Raw genomic sequence first — 19,888 nt, 5'->3', positions numbered from 1 at the left:
TTAATGACGAGCGCTTTTTTATTCAAGGATATAAAAACAAACAAAATGCAGCCATTAAACACACTGTGACATATCATTCAGAGAAACATAGCAACCCATAGCAGGAACCCATAGCCCTGTCTAACCACCCCCAAAAGGAAATGGATAAAATAAAGAATTCTATGATATTTTAAAATTATTTATTCAAAAATAACCTGTATGCTTCTGTCTCTGAAATAAGAGCTGTCAGTTTGGAAGCAACATCATTTCAACGTTATGTAAAGAAATGTGCCCAGACTCTTTGAAGAGCATCACTGACAACTTTCATTAGATGGAATTTGCGAGGGATCAGCTCATTTCTGTTTACAAAATTATAATGAATCTATTGATTGTCCATGTTAACCAATTGGGCTGTTCAGACAGAGCGCAGAGCTCAGTGGAGCTTCGCGTCCGGCTTGCAATCTGCAGTTATAACTGCTGTGTGCGAATCTGGCAAGAAAACACATCCATAGTCTATTACAAAGAATATAAATTATTCTGATAAATGATGAAATGTTCATCCTATGCTTGAGTTTCAATTCCATAAAAAAATATTTCTATACAGAATCTAGGTGTCCTAAATAAATGTTTGAAATTTACAATTGCAAAGGGAGATTATATTCTTTAACAGCTTGTCCTATTCATTGCTATGTAATTTAGGGCCTCCCAATACATCTGTTGTTGCATCTGTTCTTGTAACTTAAAGGCGTCACTCTCCACCAAGGTCTATATTTATGAAACTACAGTAAATGTCCTCGTATAGCAACACTTGCTGGACCATAGACACATTCTCCAGTTAGTTATCTGGACAGGTTTACATACATTTGCACTCCATTACCTGCCATATAGAACACAAACAAAACTACTCGTATCTGCGCTGTGTTTGTTAAAACTGAACATACCATTTGCATGCGTGTCATACACTATATCATACGCTAGGCAGGCCCAGATATACTATACTAATACTTTACCAATGAACCTTGGTTAGCCTAGGTTAAAACAGGAAGTTTTTTGTCCATACAGTGGACGTGCTTTGCCTTCATACCAGAATCTGAACTCCTCTACATAGCTCTAATCTATTCCAGGCATTAGTGGAGACTTCAGCCTTGCATCAAAGGTCCCATTCCCAGCTGTCTGGAGTCCTTGTATCTCTGACTTCTCCACTCACATGAACACACAAGGGAAGGTGTGAGACACCTTGTCTCGATCAAGTTTGAAATCGGAGCCAACTCTGGTTTCAGATTCAGTTACTGTTGGAATGTCTGTTATTCACTGAGGGTCACTTGAGGAGGTGTTGAGTAGTGGACCCTGCCTCCATATGTCCTTCTCTTGTCTTGCCCTTTCTCTTGGTCTCCATTCAGACTCTGAAGTTAGTGGTTGCTGGGTTTGCACACAGAACTGTAAGACTCCTATAGATTAGAAGGCTTTTCTGCTGATGAAGGCCGGACATTGAGCTTAACAGGGCAAAAGGTACTGTTTGAATTACATTAAATATTAAGTTCAGTTACATGAAATGTAATTGCAATATGTTTAATTTGAATGATATTGTGTGTAATGTTACTTGAGATATGTTAGTTCTTATAGATAGATAGTGAAGAAATGTATAGGTGAATTTTCTTTGAGAAAATGAGCAATGCCTTTTTTATGAGAAGTTTTGGAGAAAAGCTTTCCTTTCCATTATTATCTTTATCCCTAATTAGTGACATTGTAATTAATTACTTTTGTAGTATGTCTGCTATAGTGCCAAGACCAAAAAGTTATTGTCTATATTGTATTTTATACTCGGTAAGCTTACTTAAATATATTCTTTTAAATGTTTTTTTTTTTTATATTAATTTGCTGATATATGGAAATTTCACTTAATCAGTAAACATATGCTTTTGTTGTTTTCACTCTTAGGCTTTTACTGTGAAACATCACAAATCTTAGAAATGAGACACCTTCCGGAAGAGTACCTCAACAGGTGAGTCGATAAGAGAATTGTGCTATTGTACTATGTTAATGACACTGTAACATCATAATAGGTCAATAATTGAAAATTATCTATAACATCTGTATATGATGAGGTATTGATTATATGGGAAGGTGCATTATGTTGTGGATGTAGATCACATAGATTTTCCTATTTAGCACAATACTGTTTATCATAACTTGATTTAAATCTTTGTGTAACCCTTCTCATTCAGTCAGCTTATCTGATCTGCAGGCTGTTTTTAAGTCCATAAAACTAAAACTAACTAGGGCCCCATCCACTGCCAAACATCCAGTGAAATCATGCTTTGAAAAGATAAATCTATTTTGTAATTCAGCCAACCTTTCAACCCTCCTCCAGTGATGAAGTGTACTCAAGGATGTGTTCCTACACTGTGGTTGTGTTTGGTAACTGTTGGTTGTGGTTAAAAAGTGCAGCAGGGTAAACTCCTTGCCCAAATAATCATTGTCTTATGTTCAGCAATAACTATTTTGAAACACAGACATATTTATGGTATAGCATTTGATTAATTTACTATATTGGACATAGGTCCATGAAATGCATACAGCTAATGAAAAGTAAGACATTCTAAAGCTGTCTTGATGAAATCCTACAACCATTAAAATATTGATCAACTTTTGTCACAGTGGAAGCTACAACCAGGTTGTAAGGCACAATTTGTCCTGTATGCAAAAATCTAATTGTCCATCAGTGTTTTACTATATATAACAACTGCAATACAGATTTTTACAGACAATGATCCAGTTTGTTTGGAGTTGTTGTGCAATGATGTGTGTACACACAATATTTTATGAACAGGTTATATTATATAAATCAGTTACACTTCATTTTAAATTATGAAATGCATTTTAATTATGTAATAGAAATGGCTATATCTGTCTTTACCATCACATTGAATAAATGTATGTTAGACCTGTTACAAACATGCTAAAAGACCCCAGTTAACTTATTAGTCAGAATTTTGTTCAGATGTACTAATATATATGGTGAAGTTACAAAAAAAAGCCATGGCACAGTTTGAGATGCAGATACATTTTATTCTACTGAAGAATTGCCATGCTTAGGGAGACACTATTCAGACATCAGGTGTCTCAGAAACTAGAATTCCTTCCTTGAGGTTCACTCCCCGTCGTGTCCTTTCTGAAATGAGAATGAGAAATAGACAATGAAACACATATCTTTGTTATTTTTAAGGCTTTGCAATTTGTGAAGCAATGCTGCAATCAAGTTAAAAGTCTAAGATTCACTGTGGATTAGTAAGTACATATTATGGTATATACATACACGGGTATTTATATAATCAGAGGTTTTCCTCTGTTTAAAAAAAATCTCTTTCCACATGAAATGCAAAAACACAATGCGGCACTGTCAAGAACATGCCAAATCAACTGCCGGCAATATAACCCTAACCCCTACAGCCATGTTGACCAATCAGAAGCCTCAAAATAATATTTCAAAGGTTTGTTGAGGTTTGTGCACGCTGTACACTATTTAGGTGGCAATATACTGACTGACTCATAAACAGTAGTCAGACGGGACAAAAATTAAGAATATATTGTAATTTATATTGTATTAATTTCATTTATTTAATAATTAAGAAATAAATAATTATATTTAATACAATATATCACAACACGAAACACACATAACTAACCTTTGAGCCCACATCACGACTCTTGGCACGTAGTTTGTTGACCTGGGACTCAGCGATGTCAGCTCTCTCTTCAGCTTCATCCAGCTCATGTTGAAGCTTACGGAACTTGGTGAGATTATTGTTGGCCTGTTCCTCCTGTAGAACAGACACACCATGTTACATGTTATATCCAATAATGTCACTGGTAAGATGCAAGTTTGGCATTTGATTTTTCACAGTACTTACAGCCTCCTCTGAAGCTCTCTTGTAGGATTTGACCTTTAGCTGCAGCTTGTCCACCAGATCTTGAAGACGTGCTAGGTTTTTTCGGTCTTCTTCTGTCTAAATCGTGTGAAAACAAGATAAATTAAAAATGTATATATATTTTGATCTATATATTTTGATAATCAGAATGTAATTTGCACAGCATAAATAGATTGATAGTTACCTGATAGGTAAGCTCCTTTATACGTCTTTCATACTTTCTCACTCCTTTTACAGCATCACTGGCATGTTTTTGTTCATTTTCCACTTCGGTTTCAAGTTCCCTGACCTGCAGGAAGTAGTATGCAGTCAAAACAAAGGTGAGCCAACACCTCTGTACTTTACTAAGAGCAGCTGTTTATTTTACATATTTAAATGATTCAAAGAGCCTACTTATACTCACCCTGGCCTCGAGCTTCTGCACCTGCTTCTTGCCTCCTTTCATGGCGATCTGTTCAGCTTCATCCAGACGGTGCTGCAGGTCTTTGATAGTTTGCTCCATGTTCTTCTTCATACGCTCCAGGTGAGCGCTGGTGTCCTGCTCTTTCTTCAGCTCCTCTGCCATCATGGCAGCATCAGTAATGGCCTTCTTGGCTTTTTCCTCAGCGTTTCTGCACTCCTGCACTGCTTCCTCCACTTCAGTCTGAAGCTGGTTTGTATCACCCTCCAGCTTCTTCTTCTGGTTTAGTAGGCTGGTATTCTAGTCAAATGCAAAATTTGTATTTAGAATTCATCACTAAATTTATAATAAAACTATTGGTGGCAGGTGCGGTGAAAGTCTACCTGTGAGTGCAGTAGCTGCACCCTCTCACTAACATCCAGCAGCTCTTGCTCAGCAAGTTTGCGACCTCTCTCAGTTTGCTCCAGAGCAGACCTGAGCTCCTCAACTTCAGCCTGAAGCAGATTGTTGCGCCTCTCAACGATGGCAATGTTTTCCTTCAAATCGTCATTGGCTCGAAGAGAGTCATCAAGCTGGAGCTGAGCATCCTGGAAGAGTGTGACATTTATTATGAAGCAAGTTATATAAAATGACAATATAATAAGTCCAAGGTGTCCTTGGACTATGCATACCTTCAGATGAGCATGAACAGCCTTAAGTTGTTTCTGGGCCTCAGCAGCCTGCCTGTTGGCCTGGCTAAGCTGGATCTCCATCTCATTGAGATCTCCCTCCATTTTCTTCTTCAAACGGAGCGCCTCGTTCCTGCTGCGAGTCTCTGCCTCAAGAGAACTCTGTAGATTATCCACAATTCGCTGTTGGTTTCTCTTTGCTTGCTCCATCTCTTCATCTTTCTCGGCCAGCTTGCGCTCAATATCAGCCTTAACCTGGCTGAACTCAAGTTGGGCTCTCAGAATCTTCCCCTCCTCATGCTCCAGAGAGGCCTATGGTGAAATAAAGATTGAAAATGAAATGAATGACTAGTTACTATCAATTACCAAAACATGTTCAAGTATATAATTTGAACATACCTCTGCTTCCTCCAGGGCTGTTTGAATCTCAGACTTCTCTTGTTCCAGCTGTTTTCGAATCTTCTCAAGCTCATGAATATTCTTTCCACCCTCACTAATTTGCTCAGTGAGATCAGATATTTCCTCTGAGAAACAAAATGTTGCATTATCATATAATGGTTTAGATATTAGAGCAAATTCTGTAATTTATGCTGGTGCTACCCTTACCCTGCAGATTCTTGTTCTCTCTTTTCATGGTCTCCAGATGTTCAAGAGATTCTTCATAGGAGTTCTTCAGTTTGAAGAGCTCAGTGCTCAGAGACCTAGCTTCCTTCTGAGCGCCCTCAAGCTCAGTTTGAGACTCCTCGTACTTCTGTTTCCATTCTGCCAAAATCTGAGAGACAGTTCACATTTTAATAAATGATCTGAAATATGTACGTTTTAAGGTCATGAGGTCAAAGGGTATGCTGTTGTTCATCTAAAAGACAAAATTGCCATATGTATTTAAATTCAACCTTGTCAAAGTTTCTTTGCTTCTTGTCCAGAGCAGCAGCAGCAGCATTGGACCTCTCCACATCCACCATGAGATCTTCAATCTCATTCTGCAGCCTGTGTTTGGTCTTCTCCAGAGACGAACATTTAGCATTCACTGCTTCAACTGCCTCCTCAGCATCCTGCAGACGCTGAGCCAGCTTCTTTCTGAAGTACGATAGAATTTAGTCAGTGGTCATTGTTTTTAAACAAAGGTGTGAAAATATATTTGACTCACTTGGCTTCTTCCAGTTCCTCAGTCCTCTGGATGGCATCAGTTTCATACTTAGTTCTCCACTGAGCTACCTCAGAGTTGGCCTTGGACATGCCGCGCTGCAGTTCAGCCTTGGCCTCCTGCTCCTCCTCATACTGCTCCCTGAGCAGGTCACAGTCATGACGAGCAGACTGCACTGCATGGGCTAATGCATTCTTTGCCTGAAATGAAAGCATATCATAATGCTTCTCATGTACCAATATTTAATCTGTACTGAAGAATGTCTTGTTGCAATTTCTTTGCTACCTTGACTTCTTCCTCCAGTTGTCTTTTAAGGTCTTCAAGTTGTTGAGTGTAGGACTGTTTCCCTCTGGTGAGTTGAGACACCAGGGAATCTTTTTCCTCTAGCTGCCTTGCAAATTCACCTAATTGTGATAAAAGAATGAAATGAATACCTTCCAAAATCTCAAAGAAACACTTTGTTTAAATGAAATGCATACCGTTCTCAGCTTGAAGCTTTGCTTTCTGCATAGTGAAGTCATTGATGGTACGCTGGCCCTCGTCTGCCTTTGTTTTATATTCATTCATCTGGTCTTCTAGAGACCTGCACATTTTCTCCAAATTATTCTGAAAACAAAAAAGGATTAACAGTGGCACATGAACCATTTCTGTAGTGGAAGTAGACCTTTAGTAGAATTACATGTAGTGCATAAAGTCTTTTACTTTTGTCTTCACAATATGTTCCATATTGGTGACCACATCATCCAGCTCCAGCCTGAGCTCACTCTTCTCCTTCTCCAGTTTCTGCTTGACTCTCTGCAGGTTGTCAATCTGCTCTCCCAGGTCAGCAACACTGTCAGCTTGTTTCTTCCTGAGCGTGGCAGCAGTGGCTTCATGCTGCAGAGTGGCCTCTTCGAGGTCTCTGCGGAGTTTCTGGAACTCAGCCTCCCTCTTCTTGTTCATCTCAATCTGGGCAGATGTTGCTCCACCAGCCTCCTCCAGCCTCTCGCTGATCTCCTCCAGCTCTCTGGCCAAGTCTGCTCTCTGCTTCTCCACCTTGGCTCGGGCAGCTCGCTCTGCCTCAAGCTCTTCCTCCAGCTCCTCAATGCGGGCCTGGACAAAAATAAATAAAAAATAATTTGCATTAAAAGCCTGTTACATTAGCTAAATGTCACATTTGTGCAAAGCAAATGAAATCTTGATCTTATTTTACATTACCTGCAACTCCTTTAATTTTTTATGGAGCTGGGCACTCATTGCCTGTTCGTCTTCTATTTTGCCACTGAGTTGACTGATTTCAAAATCTTTCCTGTGGATAAAAATAAGGTTTTAAATGAGAGGCTGACACAAAGACTTGAATCTATTTCTGTTTTACGAGTACAATTTTCACATTACTTTTTCAGCCTCTCTTCGAGTTGCTGCTTGTCATTTTCCAGGTCCATGAGACTTTCTTGGGCTAACTTTAGGTCTCCTTCAAGCTTCCGCTTTGCTCTCTCAAGGTCCATACGCACTTTCTTCTCTTGCTCAAGGGACCCTTCGAGCTATGGGCCATAAAAGGCAACTTTTGGTTTTCAATTATTATTTATTATTTGCTATATACAAATCCACCTGATCTACTAAACTCTTACATCATCCACTTGCTGCTCCAGCTTAGCCTTGGCCTTGGTCAGAGTGTTGACTTTGTCTTCTTCACTCTGCAGATCATCCAGTGTTTGCTGATGAGCTTCCTGTAAGGCTTTCTTTTCCTTGGTCAACTTAGCGATGATTTCATCAAGAGCAGCCATCTCCTCAGTCAGGTTCTTCACCTATGGCCAGTGGATTTTTTTTAGCAAGGACTTCAATGTGATGTTATTGTGGATACACAGAGTAATTTCACAGTTATTAGGATTTGTGGTACCTTGTTCTCAGTGGCATGCTTCTCTTTCTCCACTTTAGCCAGAGTTAACTCTAAGTCATCAATGTCTTTCTTCAGCTCCGAGCACTCATCCTCCAGCTTCCTCTTCTTACCGGTCAGTTCAGCATTCATCTCCTCCTCATCCTCCAGCCTTTCTGTCAGCTCTTTGATTTTTGCCTCAAGCTGAATCTTGCTCTTTATCAGCCCCTCACATCTTTCTTCAGCATCACAGAGATTATCTTGCTCCTGTTATTATTGAAAAGCCACATGATTAAACACTGGCAGACTTTGTTTGATTTTAATATTATGTGTAATCCTGACAGGCAAACATACAGATTGAACTTGGAGCTGCAGGTCATTCTTCTCTTGGAGTAGAGTGACCATTTTTTCCTCTAGTTCCTTTCTACGAGCCTCAGACTTTGCGTAAGCTTCTTTGAGTTTGGCAAACTCTTCCTTCATGTTGGCCATCTCCTTTTCAGTCTCTGCTGACTTCAACAGAGGTTTAATCTTGAAGTACATCTTCATCCAGGGCCAATTCTTGACCCCCATGAAGGCACGGATGTTCCACTGGATCACAAGTAGTGCATCCCTGTGGAAAACAGATTATTATTGTCTTTAAAGCCTGCTCCAGAAGGGAAAATCCAGTTTTAACCTGACTGGTAAAAAATGCCTTTTTAATATGCCCTTTATCAATTTGATGCTAATTGCAATGACAGATTTACTGTTTGGTACCTTTACAGAATTAAGGGTCTAAGGATACGTGGTCTTGTATGCTGTGCAAATTGTGAAGCCTCTTGAGGAAAATTTGTGATTTATGAATTTGGGCTTTGTGAATAAACGAACTTGACTTGACTAACAGAGTTGAGCCATGCAGTGAACAGGTACCTGCGTTCAACAATCTTCTGGAATTCAATTCTTGCCAGAAGGCCACGAGACCGGGCTTGGATGCCAGTGATGATTAGTGCTAGGCGGTCATCTCGCATCTCCTCTAGCTGGCCCAGCAGTCCAGCTTTAAAGAACACCTTTTTATAGGGAAGTATCAGATAGTCAGTAATCACATATACAAAATGTATTTTCTCTTAATCAACATTGAAAATTCGGACCTTAGTGTGCCCCAGTTTGTACTGGCTGTGGTCAATATCCAGAGAACCCAACAGTTTCTCGGCAGCCTTCTTGTTGTCAATGAACTGTCCCTCAGGAATGGCATTAGGGTTTAAAATACGGTATCTTTGACACAAATAGAAAAGATAAAATGTTTTGCTTGTTGTGAAAATATTGTATAAGACACTACAAAAATTCTGAAAAGATAATCATTCTCATTTATAGTTTTAGATTTGGGTTTATTCATCCCATGCAAACCTCTGTTTGAAATCTCCATAGAGGATCCTGTTGGGGAAGCCCTTTCTGCAGATCCTGATTCCTTCCAGCACACCGTTACAGCGCAGCTGGTGCATCACCAGAGGATTCTCCATGGCCCCAGGAGTCTTGGTCTCATTGGGGATGATGCAGCGTACAAAGTGAGGGTGAGTAGACCTCAAGTTGGTCATCAGCTTGTTCAGGTTCTCCTGCAAGTTTAAAAAAATAATAGCTTTAAATAAATTGTATGTATTCATTGTGTTTGACACTAACTTCTTTAAAAAGATTGTGTTATAATTTTCAGTGGGTGCTGTTGGTGAATAATCATTTCTTGGTAAGCTTAGATCCTCTTTTCATCTATGCTATAATTCCAATAGCCTTACACTTACATATGACGCCTTCTAGCTTAGACCCAAAACCCTTATTTGAAACATGTGAATGATATAGACAAGTCTCTTACCCTGTGCAAAGCTGATACAGTTTGGAAGGATGAACCTTTCTTCTTGCTGCCACCACCTTTCCCCTTCCCACCAGACTCCTGAGCTAAATAAAAATCACTGTCAAATTTAGTCGACAGAAAACTGCACAAAAGGTGTAAAACTGAATCTGTCTCGAGATGTTAATCATGCTATTGTTGTTCTAATACTGTAAGTCCTAATTCATTTACACGATTTTTTACTAGTGAGTGTCAACATACCTGAATCAGCTCCTGCATATCCGGCAAAAAGGATGGCTAAAAGCTTAAGGGTAGATTTTTGGAAAAGTCCAACCACAGTCTCATTCAGAGGATCTTTGTTCTTCACCAGCCAGTTGTTGATATTATAATCAACAGTTCCAGCATAGTGAACCAGGGAGAAATGGGCCTCTGGTCTCCCTTTGATAACTCTGGGCTTCTGGAAGTTGGCAGATTTCCCCAGATGGTTGTCATAGAGCTTAGCTTTAAAGGTGGTGTCACTGGCTTTGGGGAACATGCACTCCTCTTCAAGGATGGACATGATACCCATGGGCTGAGGAGAATATAACGATTTTTTGTCATTTTGTAACTTAATTACATATTTAGGCTAATTTGCCTAACTAAAATGAAATACTCACCTTTTCAATCAGGTCTATACAGGCCTGCAAGTCCATCCCAAAATCTATGAAAGTCCATTCAATGCCCTCTTTTTTGTACTCTTCCTGCTCCAGCACAAACATGTGGTGGTTGAAAAACTGTTGCAGTTTTTCATTGGTGAAGTTGATGCACAGCTGCTCAAAGGTGTTGAACTGTAATAATATTGATAGGTAAATAGAAACTGACTTGATAATTGGCATGAAAATGCTAAGGATAAGCAGAAATGTTACAAATGTTTATGAATTTTGGATTTCATTCCAAACTCACATCAAAGATCTCAAATCCAGCAATGTCCAGAACACCAATGAAGTATTGGCGAGGCTGCTTGGTGTCCAGGGATTGGTTAATTCTCATTACCATCCACAGGAACATCTTCTCATACACTGCCTTAGACAGTGCACCAACAGCATAGTACACCTTGGGGAGAAAATAATTAGTAATTTCTTTGAAACTGAACTTTTTATTAAATCAAACTATCCTCAAAAGGTTCACTTCAATTACCTGAGCAACGTTTTGTCCCTTGGTGACCCACTCATTTCCTACTTTAACTCTTGGGTGACAGAGACCTTTGATAAGGTCAGCAGAGTTCAGGCCCATCAGATAAGCTACTTTGTCAGCATCTGAGAAAGTGAAGATACATAAGTCACATATACATTACATAAGTTTCTGACTCTTCATCCTGACATTGAGCATGCTCTCTCAGCTTTTCTGTCTTTCTCTACAGTGTTCTTTGTCACACTTAAGTTATGATCTGGTGACAAACCAGTTTATGAAAATTAATTAATTGATAGATAGAGAAAGAAGAAAAAGAGTGGCTCCTTGAATATAGATATACACTCACTTGCTTAGGTTACTAGGGACACCTAATACAACCTACGGTCTAATACAACCGTCATGCAAAAAATTCTCTCTAAAATTTGAATTGTATTGCTTTAAACTCACATCTGTTTCTATTACAATACAGTTAAACATCACCACTAACTATATTCTCCATAAATACCATAAAGTTAACAATTCTCTAAAACAATTTCAGAAAAAACTGAACATTAAAACCTTCATAAAGGTGGGATCTTTTGCATGACTGTTAAAACACTGGTGAGTTTAGTATACTGGTATGTAAAAACATAGTTGAGAAGTGTTATTTTATCAATTGACGTACAACGTAATTATGTATAACATACAAACCAGGACACAACCTAATGCAAATCTAAATGCGGTCCTGACATGTCTTTGCTTAGTATGCCTTTTTCATAATCCCAGTTGGATTTAGACTCCTTATAAATGTTACAAATGCTGGATCTGAATTGTACCAAGTCACATATAATAATAATCATATTCATAATGCACATCTACATATAACAGTCTCTTGTACCTTCAGTGCCATCAGCCTCGGCCTGCTCCTCTCGCTGCTTCTGCTTAAACTTCATGTTACCATAGTGCATGATGGCACCAGTCAGCTTGTAAATGCTGTTCTTCTCTTCTTGAGTGAAGCCCAGCACATCAAAGGCATCCTGAATTAAATCACAAAATGCAAGTCTAGTATTTCCTTATTTTGTTGAAAAAAAAAATGTTTGGATTAAAAACTGTTTTTTGTTGTAAATCAAAGAATCAGCTGACATCAGTGGCCATCAGCTCCTCTGAATCATTGATGGAGGCTACTGTTGTCTCTCCTTGGGAGATGAAGGCGTAGTCATAGGGGTTGTTGGTGATAAGCAACATCTCTAAAAAAAAAAATTTACAAAATAGAAAATGATACAGTACAGTAATACATAATGTAATATATTATGTACAATATATGTACATTTTACACTTACCCAGAAGTTCAGGCTTTGCCTGAGACAAAATCTGGTAGAAAATGTGGTAGTCCCTCTCAGCTTTGAGCTGATAGGTCACACGAGACTTTTCCAGAAGGTCTGTAAAAGGTACAATATATGTTAAGTCATTGTGTTTCAGTCTAAAATATCAATATAAAAAACACTGGGATTGGCTCCAGCAGAAAGGGATAGCGCATTCTTAGACAAAGTAGAAACTTGGATTTGAACTGAACTCAATTAATATGTTGTTCATACCTTCCCAAATTCAGTCTGAACTGTGACTTTGTCACCGTCACGACTGGTGATGGATGCCTTGACGTACTCAACCTCGGGGTCAGGAACAAAACACTCCTTCTTCATGTCAAATATACGGGTTTGAGCTTCTAGACGCTCCTTATCTGACTTCCTCAGAAAAGGAGCAGCGGGGCCAAACTCTGCCATGGCAGCATCACCCATTTTTCAACCTCTAAAGAAAAAATCAAATGTTATGGCCTGTGATTTCTGTATATGACCGATTCCAACCAAGGAAAACACACACATGACAACTGTTTAGTAAAACTGACATAGTTAAAGAATTCATTAGACATAATGAAACGTTTTCTATGTCCCCATACAAAATGCAATAATAATTTCTAATCATTGCATTGTTAACATACCTGTATTATTTATACAGATGCAGAAATCAATAAGCTTAAATGCATGTTTCTCTAACATTAGAGTTATAAAGACATGCAAAAGTCCTTTACATGAGGGAAAATTGTATGTCTCAGGCCTTTTGATATGCAATAACAAAAGCCCCAAAATGGCAGAATCAGAAAAGCTGCCATAAAAATACAAATTAGAATTAGAAAGGTACTTTATTGTACTGTTATTTTCACATACAAGCAGCAAAATTCATTCTCCGCATTTAACCCACCCCTCAAGGGAGCAGTGAGCAGTCGCTGTGCAGCGCCCAAGGACCAACTCCAGATCTATAACAGTGTCACTGGTCAGTAGCACTGACTGAAGAACCTGACATGTTTGTGATGGTGGGGGAAACACCCGGAGGAAACCCATGCAGACACGGGGAGAACATGCAAATTCCACACCGGTACGACAAGGGTTTGAACCCAGGACCTTCTTGCTGTGAGGCCACAGTGTTATCCACTGGAAAATCAGCACTTAATAAATATTGAGATAATAATTGGGTTAACTGTTGTTGTGCTCCATAATAAAGAAAAATGTAGTGCAGCTGTGAATTTTACCTGATTTGTTTCACTCCACAGGAAATTGGGATCTGTGCTATTTATATTTAGTAGACAAAAGCAAACCAAATTATGACATTATTTAACTAAGGCAAATAAAGTTTGACAATTAAAAGATATTTATTAAAATAGACTGTCTATATGTAGCCAAGATTTTTTTCAACATCTTAAACAAACACTTTTCAAAATGGTCACTGACATAGTAGCATAGCAGTTTCTCACATGAGTGGATGTTTTTCTTACCTTTGACCGTCAACCTTTGTTAAGTGAAATGATGGATCCAGTGGCTGACACCAGGCTGCCTCTCCATTAATAAAGGTTGTTAGTTAACCAAATATGGGGATGAATATCATAGAAATGGCATCCAGGTTGCCTATCACAAAAAGCATTTTCCAAATTTGGTAGAGCCTTGTGTTGCTATTTGTTGCTCTCATCTTGTGAACAACAGACTAATACGACAGATGAGACATGAAGGGGGAAGGCAGGAGGTGGGGAAGCAGTGACAGGCTGCCATCTATCAAGTAATTATCTTGTGTTCCACCGAGTAATATGAAGTAGTTTTGGAATAATAATAATAATAATAATGATAGAAAAATTAAGTTAAAATGTAATGCTGGAAATGTTACTATTTAAAGTTTCTATTTTGTTGAGTAAACTACATAAACCTGTGACAAAACGTTTAAGGTCATGATTATAGGAAAGAAAGTAGAAAATCCCTTTCCAACAACACTTGATGCTAATTTTAAATTAGTTCTGATACAGTTAATTATTCATCTGGATCAATACATGATCAACACATAATAGGGCCTACTACACCTAATGCTGCACTAATTAGGCACAAATCCTTTCTTTTCTTGGAACTGAAAATCTCAGTAGGAAACAAATAACATGGAATAATTATATTAATTGTCATTTGTTGCTAAGAAGACTGATGCACTGTGCTTTATGATAATGTGTCTTAAATATGGAAGACATGTTTTATCATGTGCCTATACTCTAAACTAAGTAGGCTTGCAGGCAAGCAGGATTTATGGGACATTAAATATTTCAAGATATGAAGTTCAACAATAGTCTGTCAAGTGATAGTGTGTGAAATACATTTCTAGAGAGAGGATAGAGAGCTACAGCTGTTGTCTACAGAGAGGCAAGACAAGGCCAAGGTCGCAGCTGTGAGATCCCTTTATTATCACTCACCACTATTCACAAATATATGCCCCCACCCTGATCACTTGGCAGTGTTTTGTTTCTTTACCAATAAGAATTCAGAAACTATGCAATTCAACTCATGTTTATGTTTATGAAGTCTACCTGAGCTCACTTCTGTGGTAGAAACCTAGGATGCCAAAACAGATGCCATCTGCAAGACCCACAGTACCTTCAGAAAGGCGGGCACTAAAGGATACCACAGTTTAGTAGTAACAAAGTCATGAAGCAGTTTATTCCAACCAGCATTCTGCAACTGAATAATAATAATAATATAATAATAATAATAATAATAATAATAATAATAATAATAATAATAATAATAATAATAATAATAATAATAATATAAAGTAACTGTGTCATTATTTATTCATTATGTGATTATTAATTTATGTTGACATGGCTTTGTGCCATTTATAGTCACATAATCAAGTATGCAAACGTGTGTTTTTGTGCACACCTTGCATGTCCTTGTGGTGTCCTTAGTAATATCTACAATAATCTGAATAATTGTACTGTACTGTTTGTAATTGTACAGTATGTGATGTGTAAATGATGAAGGTGTCAGGTGATGATTTATAGCCTAACATGTGCCGTGCCATTGGTGAAACAGTTCACCTGGCCTATGCATATAGATAAATATAGATATTCTTGTTTTCCAATGTTATCATCACTGGCTACAGTTAGGTTACAGTCAGGTTGACAGGATGTAAAAGTCTGTTAGATATTAACTTAAATAATAAGTGTATTTGAATTATGTGCAGTATTAGTTATCATAAATTAAAATGTTTTCACAATGAAAATTAGAAATCTTGACATACGTACGAGGCTAATTATTTAAATAAATGATCGTTTATAAGGAGCAGATCAGTTCAAGATCAGATCAAACTAAAGTTTTATTTTTTTTTTATTGTTTAATTGACAGCTGTTTTATACTGAGAGAAGATACAGAAGATATAGCATAAATAAGCTGCTTTGTTTTAAATCATAATTAAACATATTTTCTTTAAAACAATATCAACTTAAGTGTGTGCTCTGGAAATTGTATTTTTAAAATCAGATTTATGTTTTATTCATTTTTTTATGTTCAAAATATACGGATAAATTCTGTGAAAAAAACATTTTAAATAAAAACCTACATAGGCTACACAACATATGTCTGTGCTGTACTGAAACAAATTCACATCATTGTAACCTACACTCCAGGCTTCCATCCAAACGTTGCCTGCTGTGAGTGCCCTTGGCCTGCTACTGTTGACATGGCATTGTCTTCTCTTTATCCTTGAACACAAAGATAACTTGTGAAATTCCTGCTGGCTGCCTTTGAGAGCTTGGTGATTTAGAGGACAGCTTGGGGACAACTTGTGACGCAGGTAGTCAGGGCAGGTTTTAATTTTTTCTTTGACCAGCAGCAGCAGGTGATACGCCCCAAAGGAAATCAAGGATGTACTGTATGTACTAAATGTGTAATATTGGATAATGTATCATATACAAATCTGCTAATTACATCTATATTCAGAACTAATTTTAAAAATTGCACACAACAATTGTGTGCCATACTATGAAGAACGATGATGCAAATCTACCTGAAACTACCAAGAATAACGGAAGCCAGGATCTTTCTGAAACATGTACTGTAATGTGATTTTCCTGACTTGACACAGAATTTAAACCCAGTTATAGTGAAACCCTCTGCTACAAATGAAAGTTTACAAAGCATGGTGGCCAGGAATGCAACCGAAACCTCAGTTGTCCTCCTTTCTATCACAACACATCTCACCACGTCTTGTCCTTGCTTGCCTTCACACTAGAAATCTCATCTCCTTTACTTATCCCTCAGTCTATTCTAGGCTCCCCAGCCTATTAAAGGTCTCATTCCCAGCTGTCCACAGTCCTTGACTTTTACAATCACATGAACACACAAGGGAAGGTGTGAAGCACCTTGCCTCACTTAAGTTTGAAACTAGAGCCAGCAATGCTATTGTTAGTATGTGTTCTTTGTTGTTGTGAAATGTTACTTCTAAGGGGGAGTTGAGCTCTGACGGAGGCCAGGAGTTGATTGTTGTCTTGCTTTGTCTTCTCCCCACTTATTCAGACTGCGGACCTCTGTGTGGACTCAGGTCCTGTGTGGCAATGATCAGGGCATGGCGAAATAATGGAAAGGTACTGTTGACCATCTCTTATTGTGGATGCAAAGCTTATAATGTTATAAAATCTGCTAATTTGGAAAACTGATAAAGATTTAATTTAGCCATAATATACTCTCACTGTCAATGTCCTATTTTGATTGATGAAATGGTGTCTTTCATTGAGGACTGTGGCCCTGAATTCACCAGAAGTCAGACCACTTTGCTGTTTTCCAAATGACCCTCCCTTGTCTGGCTTTGATGAAGATGCTTCCTACAAGAGAAAGACTGAACCCCACTGCTGATATGAAGGTTAGTTGTTTCAAATTGTTTTTGTCTGTAATAATATCAAAATGGCGGCGGGGGGGGGGGGGGGGGGGGGACATTTAAGTTAAATTTATGTAACTAGCAAAAGTTGGGTCATTTGATGATGTCCAATTATCTGTGTCTAATGAAGATATATTTTAAATGGATAGATAGTTATTTTTCAGGTGTAACTACTTTGCATAGCAGTAATACAACAATAAAACATTTATTTTTATCATTTATCATTACACACCTCAGCAGTTTTTAAAATTAATTTTGGCACTTTTAAAGGAGCAATTCGTCATGTTCTTGTTTTAATATGTTATATATGTTCCACTTTTGGAAAAGAACTAGTGGCCGATTCCGATTTTTTAAAAGTCTGACCATATACAAATGTTTTTATAACTTTTTTTATAATTCTTTACTTATTTCTTGATTAGGATCCATATTACACATGCTGTCTGATCAGCATCTTAATATGCCACACCTGTGAGATGGATGGAATATCTCGGCAAAGGAGAAGTGCTCACTAACACAGATTTTGAAAGATTTGTGTACAATATTTGAGAGAAATAGGCCTTTTGTGTACATAGAGAAAGTCTTAGATCTTTGAGTTCAACTCATGATGAATGGGGGAAAAAACAAAAGTCTTGCGTTTATAATTTTGTTCAGTGAGCTTTATCAAAGAGGAAAGTCTTAAGCCTACTCTTAAATGTGGAGATGGTGTCTGCCTCACAAAGCCAAACTGCAACCTGATTCCACAGGAGAGGAGCTTGATAACTTCAGACTCTGGCTCCCATTCTACTTTGAGAGACTCAACAAGTACAAGTGTGTTCTATGAGCTCCTTTAGATTTGATGGTGTCTGACCATTAAGGGCTTTGTAGGTGAACAGAAGGATTTTAAATTCTGTCCTGGATTTTACATGGAGCCAGTGCAGGAGAAACATGATTTATTTTCCTTGTTCTTGTCAGTACATGTGCTGCAGCATTCTGGATTAGCTGGAGAGTCTTAAGGGACTTATTCAGGCAGCCTGACAATAAGGAACTGCAGTAATCCAACCTAGAAGTAACAAATGCGTGGACTAGTTTTTCATTTTGAGACAGGATGTGTCTGATTTTTGCCATGTTATTTTGGTGAGGAAAGGTGGTCCTTAGAGTTTGTTTAATGTAGGAGTTCAAGGACATGTGCTGATCAAAGATAACTCAGAGATACCTCATGGGGGTGCTGTAGCCAGGACAATAATATCTTTACACAATGTGTGTGTTTGGGAGTTTAACATGAGAAAATTGCAGGTCACCCAGGTTTTTACATCATTAAGGCATGCTTGAAGTTTAGCTAACTGATTTTATCTGGCTTGATCGACAGATATAATTTGGTATCATCTGCATAAAGGTGTAAGTATGTAGTGTTTCCAAATAATATTGCCTAATGAAGCATATATAAGATGTAGTTACTAACTACCTTTTTAATAAAAAACTTGAATAGAATGCATGAACCCACTCTGCTGATCATGTAACTGTGTGACATCGGATGAATGAGATCATTAAAGCACAGCATGTTCACTTGACTAATGATAACAGGAGTAGTAAGTGAACATGGAGTATTTTATAGTCACTCCAGTGTATTGTTTGTAGTAACAAATCAGTACACATTAAATTACATTATTGTAATGTTTGGGATGTAGTGGACCAGATTATTTCTCTTATTTAATTCATTAAAAAAATGGGTCAAGTTGAGTTTTCATTATAATAAACCACTATTAAATTCAATTAAAAATTTTTGTATAAGTTATTTCATTGCACTAGAGCCTTTGTCCATAAAAAGTCAACAAACTCTTTCAGATGCATAATACATTTATTCTACTGAACAAAACATGTTTAGGGAAACACCATTACATAAACAAGGTGCCTCAGAAACGATAATTTGTGAGGGAATTTCACTCTCCATCAAGTCCTTCTGAAACAAAAGAAAGAAAATACAAGATAAGTTTGATTGTTTTTGGGTCAAGTAGTATGTTTCAACCCTTGTTTCTAATGGATTGAGCCAGCATCCCCATAATATATTCACCCTTTAGATCCCTCAGAGAAGTATTCTAAATGTAGTAGTACATTCAATGGAAAACCAGGTGCTTCATTGTTACACAGTATCATCATTTGCAATGCTAGGTAACATTTCTTTCTACGTGGGGAAGCAGTGCAAGTGTCAGATTTCTCATTTTAAATTCTAGTATGTGTACTGACCTTTGAGCCCACATCACGACTCTTGGCACGCAACTTGTTGACCTGGGACTCAGCGATGTCAGCTCTCTCTTCAGCTTCATCCAACTCATGTTGAAGCTTACGGAACTTGGTGAGATTATTGTTGGCCTGTTCCTCCTGTAGAACAGACACACCATGTTACATCCAATTATATAATGCTTAGTTCATTGGTGAATGCAAGTTTGGCATTTGATTTTTCACAGTACTTACAGCCTCCTCTGAAGCTCTCTTGTAGGATTTGACCTTTAGCTGCAGCTTGTCCACCAGATCTTGAAGACGTGCTAGGTTTTTTCGGTCTTCTTCTGTCTAAATCGTGTGAAAACAAGATAAATTAAAAATGTATATATTTTGATCTAATATTTTGATAATCAGAATTAATTTGCACAGCATAATATAGATTGATAGTTACCTGATAGGTAGCTCCTTTATACGTTTCATACTTTCTCACTCCTTTTAAAGCATCACTGGCATGTTTT

The 19,888-nt window shown here is 37.9% G+C and overlaps 2 protein-coding genes across 2 annotated transcripts; both read right to left on the bottom strand.

Annotated features, from left to right (window-relative positions):
- Nucleotides 1-3,027: 3,027 nt before the first annotated feature.
- Nucleotides 3,028-12,367, bottom strand: LOC119884031 (myosin-7-like). The gene is made up of 30 exons (XM_038694504.1): nt 12,275-12,367; nt 12,078-12,181; nt 11,833-11,971; nt 10,962-11,080; nt 10,728-10,877; nt 10,442-10,612; nt 10,047-10,356; nt 9,810-9,892; nt 9,353-9,558; nt 9,097-9,220; nt 8,879-9,015; nt 8,327-8,582; nt 7,997-8,239; nt 7,728-7,904; nt 7,495-7,640; nt 7,318-7,408; nt 6,823-7,212; nt 6,600-6,726; nt 6,406-6,524; nt 6,124-6,320; nt 5,870-6,053; nt 5,583-5,748; nt 5,376-5,500; nt 4,980-5,288; nt 4,692-4,895; nt 4,312-4,608; nt 4,093-4,197; nt 3,891-3,986; nt 3,666-3,800; nt 3,028-3,151 (listed from the first exon to the last, which is right to left on the bottom strand). The coding sequence occupies exons 2-30, from the start codon at nt 12,177-12,179 to the stop codon at nt 3,131-3,133; spliced, it is 4,929 nt and encodes a 1,642-aa protein (XP_038550432.1). The 5' UTR covers nt 12,180-12,181; nt 12,275-12,367; the 3' UTR covers nt 3,028-3,130.
- Nucleotides 12,368-18,171: 5,804 nt separating this feature from the next.
- On the bottom strand, nt 18,172-19,884 carry LOC119884029 (myosin-7; the record flags this gene model as incomplete). Its single annotated transcript, XM_038694503.1, has 4 exons — nt 18,172-18,213; nt 19,395-19,529; nt 19,623-19,718; nt 19,822-19,884. Coding segments are annotated over 4 exons (336 nt in total), but the record flags the coding sequence as incomplete, so codon positions are not given.
- Nucleotides 19,885-19,888: the final 4 nt, after the last annotated feature.

This window comes from Micropterus salmoides, unplaced genomic scaffold (assembly GCF_014851395.1).
Source record: "Micropterus salmoides isolate LMB-PRFRI ecotype aquatic unplaced genomic scaffold, ASM1485139v1 Ms_hic_scaffold_31, whole genome shotgun sequence".
NCBI classification, from domain to species: Eukaryota; Metazoa; Chordata; class Actinopteri; order Centrarchiformes; family Centrarchidae; genus Micropterus; species Micropterus salmoides.
Note: the sequence above shows the minus strand (reverse complement) of the source record. Positions and strands in the feature narration are given on the sequence as shown.

Bases quoted from the DNA above. Each gene is read 5' to 3' on its own strand.
- LOC119884031 (XM_038694504.1), bottom strand. From the start codon at position 12,179: ATGTTGCTTATCACCAACAACCCCTATGACTACGCCTTCATCTCCCAA. The intron at 6,054-6,123 runs GTGAGTCAAATA...ATCGTACTTCAG, and splicing joins GAGGAACTGGAAGAAGCCAA to AAAGAAGCTGGCTCAGCGTC. The intron at 4,198-4,311 runs GTGAGTATAAGT...TACTTCCTGCAG, and splicing joins TGCAGAAGCTCGAGGCCAGG to GTCAGGGAACTTGAAACCGA.